Genomic DNA, 18,477 nt, shown 5'->3' with positions numbered 1-18,477 from the left:
CATGCTTGCATCATAACGTCCCAGATGGACATCCAAACAACATCACTGAACATGATTCATGTACAAAAAACAATACCAAATACAAACAGGTTCAAATTCAAAGCTAAATACATTTATTTTCTTCAAAAATCACACTTCTCATGCTCTATTCAGTTTAGAATATAGATGAATAAAACAGAGATTAATAAGGAATTGGATAAAGGGAATTGGTCAATCTTGTTGCACAACATTTGAACATATTGACCATTTGTCTTTGACATGTTTAAAAAAACACACAAATCTGCCACTTGTTCATTTGTTGTAAATCACACTATACGTAATGTGTAATATAAGACAAGTTTAATGGCAATCACAGACATACCACTTCAGTATACAAAACTGGACCCCTGCATGTCTCAAAACCATTTTTTTTTTATGAATAGAGCCCTTATTTTTATGATTATTTTTGGGTGGTGTCCCAAAAATAGTATGACAGTTTAACTATCATGAGGGAGAATAGAAAAACCCCTACAATGACGTGACAGTGGCTGTCATGCAAACAAAAGTGTATCAATAGTGTGTTAGCCAATCAAAGAGAAATGTTCATTTCTCCCAACATCCACCCTAAACCAGAACACAAGCTACAGCTCAAACCTACTAAAGACATTTAGAGCTGAATGACATGAGCTGAAAGATGAACAGTGACACTCACAAGAACCACATTTGTAGTTGGGCATCAACATGTACTTTTAAGTTCAAAATCAATGGACCTTATCGGAAAACACCCTTCCAGGTCACCTGACCAAATGTGAGGTAAGCCAGTATATAATGATTGGCTGAAAGGCAGCGGTGGCCACGGTAATATAGAGACGGAGTCTAGGCTTGGCACTTGCCCCAGCCCCCATGGAGTCAGAGGAGAGCGATGACAGGATTTTCATTTTCAGAGAACGGACCTGGGGTAGAGAAAATATACAAAATTTAGATACATTTTAAGGATGAAAAATGTATTTATAGCGATACACAACTGTTGCATTGGTTAGTACCTAAAACTTACTATGAAAAACATGAGGGCACATGAGGACCATGCCAGAGCGACAAAGTACCCATCACTGCCAAACAGTAGACCACACAGCACTGTGAAAATCATTCTGGAACACAGATGATTGAACAGGATGAGAAAGGTATTAAAGAATTCTCACAATGCCATCAATTTTATTTCTCACGAATAGGCTACATGAAAGACGGTCTTACAGCATTCATCTGGACTGATGTGATGGTTTCTTTTATTTCACCACGCAATGGAGTGTGGTTATAAAACTTGATACTACGAGACACTTTCAGAAAAGCGAGGGCATGACGGATGGCAACAACATTAACAGAGCCCTCACCCAACATATTTGTATCCACTGTAGGCGATGAGATCAAAGGTTGAGAGGTCAGTGTGTACAGTGAGAAGGTACAAACTCAGAAGCATAACCAGGACCTCAATAATGACCCACACTAGAGCTGTACTGGCACACATACCCAGCACCTCTGGGCTGAACCTGCCATGGAACACAAACGATCAGATATAAAGAAACAACAATGCAGGAATAAAATGAGATTTTTCAAATGCACGTGAACCTTGATCAAATGCAGTGTTTGTTGAAAGCAGTTAAACAAACCTTTTTTGAATACCAAGGGCCATGCCAGCAAGTAGAATGTATGTGATGAAAGCCATAGCTGAAAGCAAAATACAGGAATAAAGGAAATAAAGGGAAACAAATACAGGAATAGTGCTGTCAACAAATTAATCAAGATTGAAAATGTTCATACAATGTTTCTGTCCAATTACAAATATATATAAAATACAGTGCTTAAATACAAAACTCTTACTTGGTATGTAAAGGTCAGGGGCATTCACATCATGCCTTGGTGTGAGAGGAGTGTCTCTGTGGTAGCGAACTTCCCAGTCCTATTAACATGACCACAATATGAGACAAAATAAAGTTACTGAACATAACACGCAGTAACAGAATGTTTAGAGATCAAAACTTTTCAAATCTTTGTTGTGATTCTTGACTAGATACAAATGCATCTGTACTTTTAAATCTGCAATGTCTTTTGTAGCAATGTTCACAACATGTGCTTGAAAGGAGATTACGACAAAGATTATCTTGTTTGGAAGCTTAAACATGATATGTTTGGGGGAACATGAGACATGAGCAAGTGAATAACAAGACCTTTCTGTATAACCTTTACAGTGAAGTGATACAGTGTTGAAATCAGTGTATGAGAGTTCAGCTTTGATGGCATTATTACCTGATGTGTATAAGGGAACATGAGGAGCATCAGTTTCTTCATGACGTATTTAGTATCCACAGCAAAGAAGTACTTTAGCTTGTTCACAGACATGAATCTGCTGATCTAAAAGGTAAACATTTTGAAATTAGGACTCTTCTCCTCGGACTACAGTTTTATCCTGAGTCATTGGCTATGTCTGTTGAATGTGCTGGTCTTAAATCCCTTGGACATGAGAAGTAAGCAATCGGACAGAAACCCAACTCTACCTACTCAACCCACATGGCCATCTCCCATCAGAAATCAAAGCAGGCCCACTGTGGCACCAATTTCTCACCTCCTTGTTTACCATGTCTTTACCCTGGTTGGCAAGGGAGGAACCGTACATCATGGCAGCACTGGCCATTGGGTCAGCAAACAGGTCATTCACCCCAGCACCTCCAGCACCTCCAACTCCTGCAGCGGCTCCCATGTTGTACCCAGGAGTGTAATACGCCTGGCTGTTCATGTTTGGTGCCGGACCGCTGGTGTCTTCAAAGAGGAGAGGGTCCCCGGCAGGTGGAGCTGCTCGGGCTCTTGGCTTTGCTACAGTGTGGAAAGTAGTGGGTTACAACGTGGAGCTTCATTTTGGATACTTGTGAGAAAGAGTAGTCATCCCTGTGTGACAGACTTTAATGATTACTTGATTAAACCCTTGTGCTGCCTTCGGGTCACATGACCAAAAGGTTCATAACGAACCATAGTTGTGTTTATCCAATTTTACCCAATACAAAAACAACTAAAAATAATTTTCTTTTAACCTTTGAAATGTGGGGGGTCTGAGACAGCCCAACGGTTAAAAGACAATGCTTCACTTTGTTTTTGTATGCAGTAAATTTGTCGCAATATGACGGTGGGTCACAATGACTGATGGGTCAGAATTACCCAAAGATAACACAAGGGTTAATCAGGCAAGTAAAAAATAAACTCTGCTAAGAAACCCCTGCCAAGAGGCAGGAGTTCAAATACCGTTATAAATACACATTTCAACATGTTACTGGGCAAGTGATTTTGGCCTATAGGAAAGTGAATCATTTAAGTGATTTTGAAATAAATTATTTGGTAACCTTTTGGATGTGATATCATGCTCATCGTGATGCAGGTTAGGTGTTGCCAGGTGACATCTACTTTACATATACTGTGTACAGCTTGTGAATAGTACTATGACTTATCTGGCAAGATGTAAATGCAAACAGACAACGATGCCACTTACTTGCTCTGTACCCATGATGTGGCAGGTCCATTGTAAACAAGATCTGGAGACAAAATGTATGTTTTCGTAGCAGGAAACAGCCGTGTAATACAATAGAAAATCCAAACGATAGTACTAACTTACTCGATGAGTTGTCAAACGGTAAACAGGGAGGTGGTAGCTAACTCGATGCAACAAACTAGTACTATCTATATATTTTAATACACTGCATAGCTGGCAGTGTCCATAACAGTGATAGCAACTGGCTAGCCAACTATTCGAACGTACGTACGCTTACTACTAGCTGGCTAGCTAACGTTGGCCAATTTCTATTCTATACAAAAACAAACTGATATTTCTATAATGAAAAGTGATCCTTCTAAAATACCATGGCTATTTAATAATGGAAATAACCACACTAGATTGTCTGCAGGGTATAAAAAGGAAAGAAACTTGAACATACCTGTGAACGACAGTGCCTCCAAAAAACCCTCCTCCTTGGTCGTTATTGGTTGACTCATCCGTGCCTGCGTGGCATCGTTGTGGAAGGTCCAACTCTGATTGGTCCAGCTAAAGACATGGAGTGTACATTGATTGGTTTACTACAACATCAATCACAAAGTTCTCATGACGTCTTCCTCGTTTGACTGCAAGTTTTTGATTGCATGACAGTACGTATTGTTATGCCCTTTTGTTGATATTTATTCTGTATAAGCAAAGGCACTTATTTGTATGGCATTGTGTAGAGGTCACAATGCCATACTTCATACTAGTTCATTATTAATAAAATGTTGGTATATATATTCTACCCAATTGTCCTTTGCATATTTATTTGTTTAATTCTTGATATACTAATATTTAAATTAATACAAAGTGGAGAATGTATGAACCCGAATAGCTGTTTACTGGTCAGTGTGTACAGTGAAAACTTGGTGTAGGCTACTTTATGTGTCTGAAATGTATTTTCCCCATGGTTAATTTCCTTTGGTAGATAATACTTTGTGTGTGTGTGTGCGTCTGGGTGTGTGCGTGTCTGCGTGTGTGTGTTTTCATAACTGATGTTTTTAGGCCACTAGGTGTGAAGAGAATAAAAGTGAAAGACGCAGCAAGCCACATGTTGAGGCATGTCACTGAGAGCACGAAAGGGTGTGTCATCAGCATTACAGAGGCATTGAGCCATGTTAACCTTTTCCCTATTTTCTCTCTTAACCGATATGGTTTACTATAGAGGGGAAAATGTGCCGGTACACGTGTCTGTGTGTTCAAGAAGCAGAAAAAAATGAGAAATGAAATTGAAAGGAAGGAAACGGTAGTAGCCTAATCAGGCCCCTCACTGACTGCCTCACTTTTTTTAACCATATATTTTAACACAAAAGGAGGGGGAAAACTTCTAAAATGGCACCCCCTCCACGAGGCTGACGGTCCTGCTAATGACTTCATGAGCAATATGACAAAAATGTAAACCTGAGAGAAAGTGTTTCATTGCTTGGGCATAATATGCCTCATCCTGCTGCTGGTGCTGATAGCATTGATTGGGGCTGACAGAGGGAACAGAACATAATGTCAAATATGATGCATAAGTTGACAATCTTTTGAAGAGGCTAAAGTGGGTATACCTAGAATGGGTAGTTTTCACTTGTCATGAAAAGTAATCTTGGAACACTTGAAAAAAAACATACTGTTTTTACCATAGGCTTAACTTATGAAATTTATGACATCCGTATGGGTGAGGCTATTTTTTCACCGCTATGAGTCAATTTAGAGTCCATGTCGAGAACAGTAAGTCATCACATTGCAAAGACAGAAGCTGCAGCTGTTCAGTGACATACATATCAGACACTGATACCTCCCTATTGTGAAGTTTGGCAAGCACTGACAAAAGCATTTTACTGCAGGCTGCTTTGTTGGCCTGTTGTATACAAATGAAACTTAAATTAAAATGGATAGTGAAACAAGTCAGTACCTGTGCCATTACACTGACTCATATCACCTCCGTCCGCGGGCCTGAGAAAGTAAAAGTTAATGGAACAGCCACTAGTTGCAGTGCCTGAGACACATTCTTGCCAATATGCCTCTATAGGTTTCTGTTGAACGCTTCCTTGGGTTTTCACACATTTTCAGATGAAACGTTATACATCTTAAGGTAACGAACCATAGACTGCTGCAGTAGCCTGATACCTGGAATCCCGAAGGCGCTTAAAGGAAACTCCCCAAATATGGTCATATACGTCATCGGCGCGTGTCCAAAGAGCCGACAACACTATTTCCCGTAACTCAAGGGGCGTGGAAAACTATAGTATCGATGTGTGAATGTTTATAATTTCATGAACATTCAATACATATCACTTCATTTGGACTCGTGGACACCTTTTAGCGTTATAACAAATTCGTCAGTTGAAATCGTGTACATCTTTAGAAGAGGATTCTCAAAACTCGCTTATCTCCCCCCATAGGCTACATCTGGTTGGATTGAGCAGACTTCCCGCAATAAGCCAGCATTTGAAATAGCCTAGTTGACGAAAGGTTTTACTGACAATTTCTTCTGGAACCTCCTGGAGGACATTTCATTTTCTATTTTCCAGGATTGCTATTACAATACTGAAATAACTAAGTTAGACAACATGTACAGAAACGTTGGGAACTTAGGCAGAGGCAACCCGCCGTACTCAAACAGCAACTCTGGATCGACCCCAACATCACTAGTCACCAGCACCAGCACCACTCAGGAACAGGTATGATTTAGAATGGATTCCTGGTTAAAAAATGATTTAAGAATGTTTAAAATCATGTTGTGAACTGTTGCTGATTTCAATTATAACGTTTAATCGACATACCCATAGGCCTCATAATGATCTGATACAGTAGGATAGTGCCTACTATGATCACCATAAGATGGTCATAATAAAATGAATTGCCAAAATCTGATTCAGTTTGATAGTTTCCCAGCCTTACCTTTCTTTGAATGGTTGTTTTAATAATGTTACCAGTGTAGTGTAGCTCTATTTTTGTATATAAATGTATAATAATAGTTTGTCTATGTTTGTCAAAAAAAAATGTTTTCTATATATCTTTGCCCTTATAGAAGTACTCTATGGCAGGTATCAGTCAGTTTGTCCCGAGCCTGAATGCCATCACTTCAAACCAAGAACTCCAGTGGATGGTGCAGCCCTCACTTGGACCTCCACCTGGTCCCTCAAGTTCTCCACGACTCCCCTACTCATCACATTCAGGGCTCAGAGCACTGAACCCATCACTACATTTTCGACCAGGTGTCATAAGAGCTGCTGCCAGTTCCGGAGGGTCAACAAGACGCAGGAACGATGAACATGTAAGAATAACACCCAATGATGAACATGGGGATCTCTACCCAGTCCACTTGAAATGTTGCAAAATATTTAAGTAAAATTGAAATAGTTTATTACCAAATAAAGGGACTGAACAGTATGTCCAATCCCATGGGGATTGAGTATAGCTCACTGAGTACAGCCACTGCGAATGAGGTGTAGAGACGGGCAACTGAGTCAGTGTGTTTAAAAGTATGTGTAATATCCTGTTGTGTGTGTGAGAGCTGAAAGTCTGACATGGCTGTACAACTATCTTGTTCTGGAGTAGTGGGGCAGTAATGGGACAAGCCATGTGGTTGGAGGGCTGACAGTCTGGACTCTTGACAAATTGTTTTAGATGTGAGCAAACCCAGTTCCACTCAGTTTGTTGATGCTTTTGAAATGCTTTCATAACTTTTGAGGCTGTTTAGTAAATTTTTTGAATAAGGACTAAATAGCTTCCAAGGACCCAATTAGCAAAGTGCCCTGAAATTTTATGTGACAGGAAGTCGGCTATCATGTGACTCACCGGGGCAAGTCATGTGACTCATACCTGAGTCATGACAAGGGTCTGAGTGAGTCATCATCATACAAGGGCGGGGGATATGGAATGAATTGAAACCCGACATTGAGCAAAATGTTGGATGCAATCTGAGGAAGGGCGTATCAAAATGATAAAGTCTCAGACATTACAAAACTGTAATGGTCTCTGTGGTTATGTGATGACTACATACATACACAAGGGGGGGATATTTCACAAATGTATTGTACTTGAAAGTACAGTCATTTCCTACCCAACAGCTGCTGTCTTCCACTGAAGAAGCTGTTCAATACCACAGAGGCCTGTTCAAGGGAGCGATATCCTCAGACTGATAAGAGGGCACTATAATTGTCATGATAATTGTAATGTTACACACACTGTTCTTTAGCCAGTTACTTTCTAGAGTTTTAAATTGTTGTGCTTAATTTGTTCTTTTCCTCTCACAGCTATCCCCTGAGGAGTTAGAGAGACGCAAAATACGGAGGGAACGCAACAAACAGGCAGCTGCCAAGTGTCGAAATCGTCGTCGTGAGCTGACAGACACACTGCAAACCGTGAGTTAAATTTCACGTGATATAGAGACACAAACATTCAACTTTAATGTTTAAATGTTAAAGTCAAGTTATTTCTGTCTCTCACTTGTTTTTTCATTCTTCGATTAGGAGACTGACCAACTGGAGGGTGAAAAGTCACGCCTGCAGAAGGAGGTAGCTGAACTGCAAAAGGAGAAAGAAAAACTTGAGTTGGTCCTAGAAGCCCACCGCCCCATTTGCAAGGTCCAGGACTCGGACTCGGATTCTGATCCGAGTACAGAGCGACCGTCTTTAAAGGCCATCAAGATGGAACCTAGGGATTTAGAGCTACCTGGGCCCTCTGCTAAAAGTAAACCAAAGGAGAAGCCAAAACCCAAAATCTTGATTCCTTCCAAGCCCTTGACCAGTTCTGCCTTCTCTGCCCACACTGAACCTGAAACCCTCCACACCCCGATTCTGATCTCTACTCCATCTCTTACTCCTTTCACGGCTAGCCTGGTCTTTACCTACCCCTCTGGTTCTTTGGACACCAGCGCCTCAGTCTCATCCCAGTCTCTTCCTGCCCTCGCATCCTGTTCTCAACCTTCATCCCATAGGTCTCGAACCCCCCAACCCTGTAGTGTTGCCCATAGGCGCAGCAGCAGCAGTGGGGACCAGTCAGACCACTCCCTGAACTCCCCAACCATACTCACACTGTGATTCCTGGTGCTGAAGACCACAGTGACAACAATGATGATGACAACTCTTCCAACTGTGATAATGGTGAAGATACAAGCTAAATGCATCTGATTGATTTCATTTGCTCACAGTTCTTCCACACAGAAATTTCACTAAAACACATTATAACATTTTTGCATATGCAATTGTGGTGTTACACTATTTTATGGCATTAACAATACTCGTAATCTTTGACTTTTATACTTATTTATCAAACCTGAAGAAATCTAGTATGCAATTGTATTGTACATTTGATTTCTGGACAGTCATAACATGGAGTATTCAATGGAATTATTGGAGTGCAATTATGAGACTTCAAGTGCTCTGAAAATTCTCTGTTTGTTAATGTTAAGCTGTATTAATATCTATGTCTTTCTGTAGCAACCTTTTATTTGGATATTATTGTTCAAAAAGTGTTTTGTGGCTACACAGTAATACATTTCAACTCCTTTGGTTACAACAGAAGTGGAATAAGGGCTAACTCATTATTTAATTACTTGTTAACTGTTATCATATGGTTATTGCTATAATGCAATGCTTTTCTCCCACATTATGTTATTTAAGCAAGACTAGGTTATTGAAGAATTGAAAGACATCTAAGGCTGGACCATAGGAGTAAAGATATATTCTATAAAAATGTATTTATTGTTGAGAGTATAGTATATTTTGATTATTTGTGTGAGTGGGTTTAGTTGGCAGTGCCTTGGTTTTGATGTGATTATTCAAAACTGTGCTATAACTCAGAAACAATAAACTTTACTTAAGTTAAAATGTAACAGTATTGAACGTCATGACTATTGTCTGCTGAGGCTACTTCCCTAACAAAGACATACCCCTTTGAAATATTATTATAAGATTGTAAAGGACCCCAGGCTATAAGTTCTAAAAAGTAGTCTCTCCATTGTGGGTCATGTTTCCTGCTGACTCTATAGTCCTAGGGGGTGAAAGGTGCCTGGGAAGGAAGGGAGGGCAAGATCTCTTCCTTTAAGAAGGTTAAAGTCTGTCACTGATTATTTTGTCTAATAACTACAAACAAATAAATACAACTCAAGATCTGGTTAATGTGAACTGAGTAAAGGGGATATTCAAGAAACATTTGACCGATGAATGAGGGTGGTAGTGTCTATGCTCTGTTACGTCATTGTTCTAAGTAGCAACAGTTGACAAAGACAAACATGACGTACTACATAGGAGAGTTCAGAACAAATGGCTGCTAAAGAACAATTTAATAATCTGGCCATGGGCCTAACACCAGAACAAAGTGTTCTCTGTTGCTGCACTTATTGAAAATAGAGCACTCCCTTCAAACAGAGTGAAGGGACCCAGAGTGCATATAATGGGAAGAGAAAAGCAGAGAGATACTTCTGTGCTCCCTTAAGGACCCCAGTATATCATGAAGTGGATGAAAGCATTACTGTCCACTCCAGGGATCCAAAAATAAAACTGATGACCCTCCACAACATCAGGCTGCATGACGTGGACTGAAACATCAATCAACAGCAGTCTTGGGACAAATAGGTCAAAACAAACACGCTGAGAGATTAATCAATTCTGCATGTATAGTGTTGTGTACATGTACCTGTTTCAGCAAATGGAGCCACACAATGAAAGATCAAAACGCCATTGAGTGTCACAGCCAGTGTATTTAAAGCTCTTCAATGCACTACGAGCATAGCCCACCAATAACAACCAACTACAAAAGCAAATCTTATCCAATCCATGAGCATGTTCTATATGTTTCAAACGGAAATATGTATTTGTAAATAAAGTTACTATTGATAGATCAAAGCAATGAAATCCAAGGATAGGTTTGTTTCACAGAATTAACACAAAACATAATCTATATTGGGTTCCTGACTATTTGCAACTTGAAAAGTAAACTACTACCTGCAATAATTATAAACAACAATAATCATATATTGAGAACAAAATCAAATGTGACTTTATCAGATACTTTTTAGCGTACTGTATAAATCCGTCCTCATGTAAAACCCAGTCTAGCACTTCCAGTTTATTACAAAAGTGGCTGGTAGAGAGATCAGCCATGTGCACTTCAACTCTAAGTGAGGTCCAGGGGATGGTGACATTGGTGCAGGTGCAAAACACAAACCAGTGTGGGACTGTGCCCACCACAATGTTTAGTGTGTATAATACAGTTCAGTTTAGAGCTTGCGCAATGCCTTTGTAAACCTGAAGGGCATCAAAGTAAGATTTGATCATACACAAAATACACATTGTTAGTTTGTGACATCATGCACACATGGCACTCAAATCCTGACCTGAGGGACAGAATGCATAAATTACATAGATAGTGGGTCGAAAAATAATAATAATAATAATAATTTATCAAAGCTTTTTCAAATCACAACTTAGCCTTTTCAGTGCTTTTGTATGTACAGTAGACTATATGGCTCAAATCTGGATTGAAATATGAATCATAAAGGATCCATGGTAGCTTAGTCCAGTGCAATACAAAAACTCTACTCCAAGTAGTCCAGTGTATGGAATAAAATCTGAACCCCACTTTATCACCTCCTTCCAACCCTTTACACATATCAAAAAGAGAAAACAAAGTTCCTAAATACTTGTTACAAAACAACATAAACTTAATAAAATGATACATGATCCTCCTGTGTTGCCTGGCCAGTCTTGTAGTCTCTGTAAGCCAATTCCTGTGTGCAGGAATTTGGTGATATTATTTCATTTAAATTTGTGGCCCTTTTTCTCAAGTAGTCTTTTAGTTGAGTGGCAGACAAACCTGAGTGCCATTCTGTAAAATGTCTTATCTAATCGTTTTCAAAATTATTGTTTGAACAAAATATCTATTTTCCTCTTTGTCTCAGACAATTTCTTCGTCCGATATTACTGTCGTCTTCATAGTGCCAAATATTCTATTCTATCATATCTTCAGTCATCAGGTGAACACACCAGGTGAAGTTGATCGGGACTACCAACGCTGCCTGTGCTCGAACTCCCATCACCAAGGTCCCGGGCCACCATACATGGCAGGTTGAGCTCTGTGGAACCACCAGGACTGGAGTCGCTTCTGCTGACACATTCTTCCTCCAGAACCAAACACAGTTCCTTCAGGTCCAAATTTTCCTTCACCAAACCGTCTTGCATTCGTTCCAAGTCGGCAAGTTTTTTCAAGTATCCTCCCAAGTCTTCGCGCATCACTTTTGCGGCGTGGTGACCAAACAATTGCCATTCTCTGGCAAGCTTTTTCACTTTGAGTCGGTCATCGTCAAGAAAACAGCAAAGATCACGTAATTCTGTATTTTCTTCTTGTAAACGCTGGTTTATGGTTTTCAGCTCTCTGATCTCAAGTAGATGTCCCTGTAATTGCTTGTTAACTTCTTTTATCAGCCTTCCGCGCTGAATAAGAGCAGATATCTTTTCGGACTCTTCTTTACGCAGTCGACTCACCAATTCTTCCTTAGTGCTGCTGAGTAAGTCCTCGTCAGACATCTTTGACAACTCTCTATTGTAAATTTCACTGTCGCTGCCCATTTTATAATTGAAAGTAAATCAGTGACCCGAGGAAATGTGTCTATCTTCCCCAATTATTAGGGGAGAAACTTCAGCAACTTCTAGCCTATAGCCTAGCTGTAACATGAAAAGTGTTCCTACATCTGTGAACAGTCTGCTTTCTTGGTTGGGTTTCTTTCATTTGCTTCTCTTCCAGTATCGATGCTATTGTAGGCTAATGGTCAGTGGCAAATATTTGAGAATATATGAAACAACAAGCACCTACTGTAGCTCATGTGTATTTCAATGTGCTATAAAATTCCCTGAACAAGATGGCTGAGAAAAAAGAAAAATTGTCAGTAGGCTACTCAATAAATGTCAATCCATTAATCACACATCACGGTTTCAGAGGCCTATATGGTAGTGGGCTATGCGATACACAGAGATATGTTATTGCTTAAGGCCTAATCCTTTATCGGACAACCTTGCATATGTGATAATTTTGTTTTCATGTCCTCTTATCAAAAATGACGCGCTAAACAGCTGCTTCGTGTAGTCGGTCTATCCAGTTAGGTTAAATGTATTTCCAGCATTTGGAGATGCTGTATGTGGCAGAACATCCAGTTTGTAGTCTATTTGAGGCGAGGCGCATTCAGAAATCCAGGGCAAAGAATATCCCTATGAGGATCTTGCGTAAAATGACAGAAATTGTGCAGACCGATCTCTGCTCATCCTCTGATCCACTGGTGAACGACAACAATGTCCGCCTTCTTCCACTACCACTTATCCTGAGGATATCGCCTCTTCGGTTTCTCCGCGGTTGAAAATGTGTCGGCTAGATTCCCATTTCAAGATGCAGAACGAGGTTGTTATGATTCTTCGTTCCGATGCAAAGAATAAAAAAATATATATTTTGGCCTATTCTATTAACAACACAAATAGGCCGAGATTTTTAACATTGCACATATGAAATCAATGTAGGCTAAAGCACTTTTGGCTGGAGATACGCGGTTGGACAGTGAAGGTCAAAATATTCACTGTCACTAGACATCACAGTTTCTGCCTAAACGCAACACACAACTCCTGCGAACATACAAAAATGCCTGATGGAGGTTGTAGGAGGGGTAGGCTATGTCCTCTCCCCGCTCACCCTCCCCTTTCTTCCTTACCGTAAAACACTCCCGTGGAATGACATCACATTCCTCCAAGAGTGTTAATTTTCATTAAATTTGCCACGCTGTATTTTGATATCCGGAATAATATTTAACAAAATATAGTACACACATATTAGGCATATATACTGTATAATAGCCTACATCTACATTTTCATAATATAATTGTATTCTTTTTACTTGCACCTTTTATCATCCAATCATCTCTACCCATTTTCCATTGAATATGCATCATAGTTCCAGTAGTCATACAGAGAGACAGATAGAGAAAGAGTTGGAGACATAATTTCTACTGCTCAATGTTGCTTGGTGATCATCTAGGACCTCTACACAATGTTGAAGATCACATTTACAGTACGATTTTGAACACAAACGGAAAGTGTGACTATGTGCTTTTCCATGCTAAGCTGAGGTATTCAGCCACATCCTTCCGCTCTCTACCCTTGCTCTATTGTTTCAGCGAGGCCATAACAATGCAGGGTGTTAGCCAGAACAAGAGGGGCTAGGGGATGGAACCAGGGCGCTGGGAGGTTAGGCCATTACAGGGATGAATCCCAGTGAGTTGGAGGAGGGTGGTTGGTTTCCAGTGAGAGGTGTAGAACAAAAAGACAGTTTACTCTGCAGTTTTAACCTTTTGTGATGATGGACGACACACAGAGAGATACAGCTGAAACTGTCTGGGAGGGGCAGGCAGAGGGATTTGTGGAGATTTATAGAGATTAATCTCCAGAGTAAAAAAGGAAAAGCAGACACACACCAACAAACATTCATACACAAAATACACACATGCAGGTATTTACCCACTGAATCACACAGATAGGCTGCCATCAATTCCCCCAAAATAACAAGGCACTTGATGCCTAAACTGTTTAGGGGTGAGCATCTCTATTTGTCTTGGAGTCCTGTCATACTGAAAACATATCAGAAGACAAATCATGCTATTGGATGAAGATAAAAAATAATAAACGTTGTTTAATATTTAATATGTATTTTTGAGTTATAGTTCTTCTTCTTCTTCTTGTGTGTGTGCCCTCATTGGTTTCCATGCGGAAAGGGTTTCCGGTTCCATTTCCTGTTCCATTTGCGGACCCGGAAGTGCAGCCCTTGTTGACGTTCCATGCAGTAGTATCCTGAAGTAGCACTAGAACCTTGTACTAGAGCTAAGCAAGCCAAATTGCTTTGTTTGCGGTGTTTAATGAGATGACAGTAGGAATTCAACTAAATGTCTGGTCTCACTGTTTCACGCTAGCTTCTAGTAGTGGTAGTTAACAGTACAGCTAACGACGAAAGCTTTTAAGCAGTACGCGAACCATGGATGATCTCTATTAACGTATTCGAAATTTAAGCAGTGACTACAGCTCAGCTATCTTTCTATTTGGAGTCAAACATTTTAACAAAGGTAAGTGGTTTGCTGTCTCCTTCATGTGTTCACCAGAGGGCATTGTTGTGTACAAGTAAAATTATAAGGAGTAGGCTACAACACTTTACTGTTCCATTAACAAGAAGCAAAACGTAAACTTTGTGGCTAGGATACTTCATTTTCCTTTTGAATTCCCCTCAGATGTCAGTGGAGCTAGATGTGTTTGTGGGTAACACCACCATAATGGATGAGGAAGTCTATCAGCTTTGGCTTGATGGATACACAGGTTTGGATGGCATCCACCAATTTAGTGGAATAAAAATAATTGTGGTATATGAAAGACAGACAAATTGTAAGCTTAAAACACCATACCTGTCTAACAAGGAATTTGAATTTGACCCGTTTTCACTTTTGTCCATAATCAGTGAACGATGCGGTAAAGGTGCGAATGGAGGGAGGGGTATTGGAAGAGTGTGAGGCAAGTGCTGATGTTCTGCTAAGTGACACCATGGACCAGTACAGAACCTTCCAGATGTGTGAACGTCTGCTCTACAGTCCCTCTAAACTGGGCAATCAGCTGCTGTTCCAGATCCCACCCCATCGCCAGGCCATGCTCATAGAGAGGTGTGCTCCTGCTGATACTCTGCAGTCTGATATCCTTCCATCCTTTATCTCTGTGTTTGCTGTAGACTACCCTTCCTGTTACGGGGTCCGTGTGCAAGCTCTTGACTTTTGAAGTTACTGCAGTATATATGCACTGTTATGTCTCACAATTCTGTCAAAATTCTAGGATTAACTTCACGGTTTTCCACCAACCATTTCTGCTTTCAAGCGAAAGTTATGAATCGTCTTGGATATTTGATATTGGTATCGTTCCTAACCATCATAATCACAGAATGCTTGAAATCACAATCTATGTTTCTTCACCTCTTTGTCACTATGTAGATACTACACGTTTGATGGTGTGTTTGTGAGGGAGGTCCTGGGTAAGAAACTCTCCAAAGGAACCAAGAAAGACCTGGATGATGTCAGTGCTAAAACGGGAATCACACTGAAAAGCTGCAGAAGACAGGTGAGTTAAAATATGTACTCGAACAGCATAAAACTATCAATGTTATATAAATAGAGTATGACAATGCACAAAACATGTCAAACATTTTCTTTTTCTTCTCTACTAGTTTGACAACTTCAAACGTGTTTTCAAAGTTGTGGAAGAGCTCAAGGGACCCCTGGTGGAGAACATTCGCCAGCATTTTCTTCTCTCAGATAAACTGGGCAGGTAAAAGATCTGTACAACACAGCCAGGAAAGACACACTTACACATCACATGTGTTACATAAAAATACAAATAAATGTTTTGGGACATGTTAATCCTATCTTGTATACGTATTTAATTTAATGTGTACCATTTGTCAATGTTATTCCTGTCTACTCTCTTCTTAGGGATTATGCCGCCATTGTCTTCTTTGCCAACAATCGTTTTGAGACGGGGAAGAGGAAGCTGCAGTATTTGACATTCCAGGACTTTGCCTTCTGTGCCGGGCAGCTCATCAACAACTGGACGGTGGGAGCTGTAGGTGAGCAACTCGCTCCTGGTCACACCTCTTATGTGTTGAAGGCCTGGATGAAGCCTTAGCCATGGACTGATTAGCCGGGATCAATTGATGATTCAGAACTATCTTAGGAGACTCCCAATTAAAACGTCACAGCATCATAATGCCACTTGCAATACCAGTTCACATGATGTTTATTTTTTCAGATAACATGGTGGAAGATATGGATGTAGATCTGGATAAGGAATTCTTACAAGAGCTGAAGGAACTGAAGATTCTAATCACTGACAAGGATCTACTGGACCAACACAAAAGGTGTGAGAATCTGTAATGTCAGGATGGAGTCAGGTGGCTGAGCGGTTAGGGAATCGGGCTAGTAATCAGAAGGTTGCTGGTTTGATCCCCGGCTCTGCCAAATGACGTTGTGTCCTTGGGCAAGGCACTTCACCCTACTTGCCTCGGGGGGATGTCCCTGTACTTACTGTAAGTCGCTCTGGATAAGAGCGTCTGCTAAATGACTAAATGTAAACATCCATTAAGTAAGTAAGTAAGTAAGACTTTATTTATATAGCACATTTCATACAAGAATTGTAGCTCAAGGTGCTTTACATAAAATCAATAAAAACAATAATACAAGTGATAAACAATTCAAACAAAAATAAAAATCCCAATAAGATTTTTGGTTTGGTTACCAACATCCTCTTCCTCTTGATTCCCTTCCCTGCTGTTCTCAGCCTGGTGTGCACGGCTCTCCGGGGGAAGACTAAAGCTTTTAACGAGATGGAAGCCAACTTCAAGGTGAAAGAAAACAACCATATGATTTTATAAGTCTGGACAGTCCTCACTAGACCACCTTGTTTTATGCCCCCATAGGGGGTGATATACAGCTGACCAGCTATAAATCTGACTTCTTCAAGGAAGTGTTAGGATTACGTTTTTTTATAGACGCTTTGTGTTTCCCCACAATAGTGAATATGTCTCTTCCTCATAGAATCTCTCTAGAGGCCTTGTCAACATCGCTGCCAAGTTAACCAACACAAAAGATGTCCGAGATTTCTTCATTGATCTTGTCGAAAAGGTGCCTGATGAATGAATCTATAATGTATATAAATATCCATCTATATATCATAGATATTACATTTAGGAAAGGCTTATCATCTCTCTCTTTCTCACTCTCAGTTCATTGAGCCTTGTCGGTCAGACAAATGGACATCAGCAGATACCAGGCTTTACCTCACTCACTACACCAACTCTGCCCACATACTGGACACATTCAAGTACGTATTTGGAGAATGTTTGACGTCCGGTCAGCCTCTGCAGAGAACACAGGCTGCAGCTTTCCAGTGAGAGAGCGCAGATACATCTTTCACTCCAGGCATTTCACGTCAAACACCCCTATTTGGCCAGTGGGTGTCACTATACCTCACTCTGATTTCGGAAACTATAGTTACCTTGTTTCTCTCACAGCCACTCAGGAATGTAGTTAACGGTTTACACAAGCCAGCACCGCGACACACTCAACAAAGACATATTCATCCAACCACCATATTAAAACATAGACCCCTTATTACCCTGAGTGGATAAAGATTGGTTGTTATTATGAAGCTGTTTGCACATGGCCCACAATTCATTACAACAGTAATTACACAGCCCACAATACTCCCTCACTCTTTCTCAATTGCTCCTCTGTTCCGTTTGTCTCTCGTTCTTTTGTTCTCCCAGACACCAGAGTGTGTGGGACAGATACATGGGAGTGATCAAAAGCTGCATCCTCAAGATGTACCACGACTGACCCCTGTCCGCTCCTCCACCTGGCGCCTTCTCTTCTTCCTACTGTCTTTGTTAAAATCGTTGTTCCAAGTGTTTTATTACTATTCCTACTATTATCTCTTACCCTCACGATACTTGCTGTGTCTTGTATAACACCATGAATTGTAAATAAAGCCAAATCATTTCCTATTGGTGGCCTCATTATCTAATTATAATTACTAACCAACGGATAATTATACAAGGACATGGTGTAGTTAAGGTTTGGTAAAATCCGTAGTGACAAATGTTTTGCGCATGGTTTGAATTTGCTTCAGACCTTGAGTCATTGTCATACATGTGTTCTACAACACTGAACCATATGGGTAAACAGAATGTTGTATTTATGGGCAAATTAGAGTGAATTATGAATTGAGACTTCAAGCAGAGCGTTATTTGTGGTGTGTCTGTGTGTGGCCATGGGGGTTAGTGGGGGCAGTAAAGGGAGGGGGCACACAATTTGTCAAGCTCTTGGGGGTTGAGGAGTGATTGAGTGTGATTTCTTACCATAAAA

At 40.3% G+C, this 18,477-nt stretch overlaps 4 protein-coding genes across 6 annotated transcripts; 2 read left to right on the top strand and 2 right to left on the bottom strand.

Moving 5' to 3' along the window:
- Positions 1 to 90: 90 nt before the first annotated feature.
- Positions 91 to 4,002, bottom strand: yif1a (Yip1 interacting factor homolog A (S. cerevisiae)). Of its 2 annotated transcripts, none has more exons than XM_067247487.1 (9): positions 3,954 to 4,002; positions 3,512 to 3,554; positions 2,597 to 2,844; positions 2,281 to 2,385; positions 1,855 to 1,933; positions 1,644 to 1,701; positions 1,368 to 1,523; positions 1,034 to 1,127; positions 91 to 932 (listed from the first exon to the last, which is right to left on the bottom strand). In XM_067247487.1, the coding sequence occupies exons 2-9, from the start codon at positions 3,540 to 3,542 to the stop codon at positions 774 to 776; spliced, it is 930 nt and encodes a 309-aa protein (XP_067103588.1). In that variant the 5' UTR covers positions 3,543 to 3,554; positions 3,954 to 4,002; the 3' UTR covers positions 91 to 773. The 2 variants fall into 2 exon arrangements, with proteins under 2 accessions (XP_067103588.1, XP_067103589.1); XM_067247488.1 differs by lacking the exon at positions 3,954 to 4,002 and adding an exon at positions 3,635 to 3,734.
- Positions 4,003 to 5,827: 1,825 nt separating this feature from the next.
- Positions 5,828 to 9,380, top strand: fosl1a (FOS like 1, AP-1 transcription factor subunit a). 2 transcript variants are annotated; one of them, XM_067247748.1, is made up of 4 exons: positions 5,828 to 6,222; positions 6,589 to 6,818; positions 7,801 to 7,908; positions 8,017 to 9,380. In XM_067247748.1, exons 2-4 carry the CDS (start codon positions 6,648 to 6,650, stop codon positions 8,584 to 8,586), a joined length of 849 nt encoding a protein of 282 aa, XP_067103849.1. In that variant the 5' UTR covers positions 5,828 to 6,222; positions 6,589 to 6,647; the 3' UTR covers positions 8,587 to 9,380. The 2 variants fall into 2 exon arrangements, with proteins under 2 accessions (XP_067103849.1, XP_067103848.1); XM_067247747.1 differs by having other exon boundaries at positions 6,573 to 6,818.
- A 105-nt stretch (positions 9,381 to 9,485) lies between these two features.
- ccdc85b (coiled-coil domain containing 85B) lies at positions 9,486 to 13,115 on the bottom strand. The gene has a single exon (XM_067247749.1). It carries the CDS (start codon positions 12,112 to 12,114, stop codon positions 11,512 to 11,514), a length of 603 nt encoding a protein of 200 aa, XP_067103850.1. The 5' UTR covers positions 12,115 to 13,115; the 3' UTR covers positions 9,486 to 11,511.
- Positions 13,116 to 14,356: 1,241 nt separating this feature from the next.
- fibpa (fibroblast growth factor (acidic) intracellular binding protein a) lies at positions 14,357 to 18,109 on the top strand. Its single transcript, XM_067247791.1, has 11 exons — positions 14,357 to 14,643; positions 14,806 to 14,890; positions 15,030 to 15,228; positions 15,550 to 15,676; positions 15,783 to 15,883; positions 16,048 to 16,181; positions 16,364 to 16,472; positions 16,892 to 16,955; positions 17,149 to 17,235; positions 17,337 to 17,434; positions 17,880 to 18,109. The coding sequence occupies exons 2-11, from the start codon at positions 14,806 to 14,808 to the stop codon at positions 17,947 to 17,949; spliced, it is 1,074 nt and encodes a 357-aa protein (XP_067103892.1). The 5' UTR covers positions 14,357 to 14,643; the 3' UTR covers positions 17,950 to 18,109.
- Positions 18,110 to 18,477: the final 368 nt, after the last annotated feature.

Source organism: Osmerus mordax, chromosome 12 (genome assembly GCF_038355195.1).
Source record: "Osmerus mordax isolate fOsmMor3 chromosome 12, fOsmMor3.pri, whole genome shotgun sequence".
In the NCBI taxonomy this organism is placed as follows: Eukaryota; Metazoa; Chordata; class Actinopteri; order Osmeriformes; family Osmeridae; genus Osmerus; species Osmerus mordax.
Note: the sequence above shows the minus strand (reverse complement) of the source record. Positions and strands in the feature narration are given on the sequence as shown.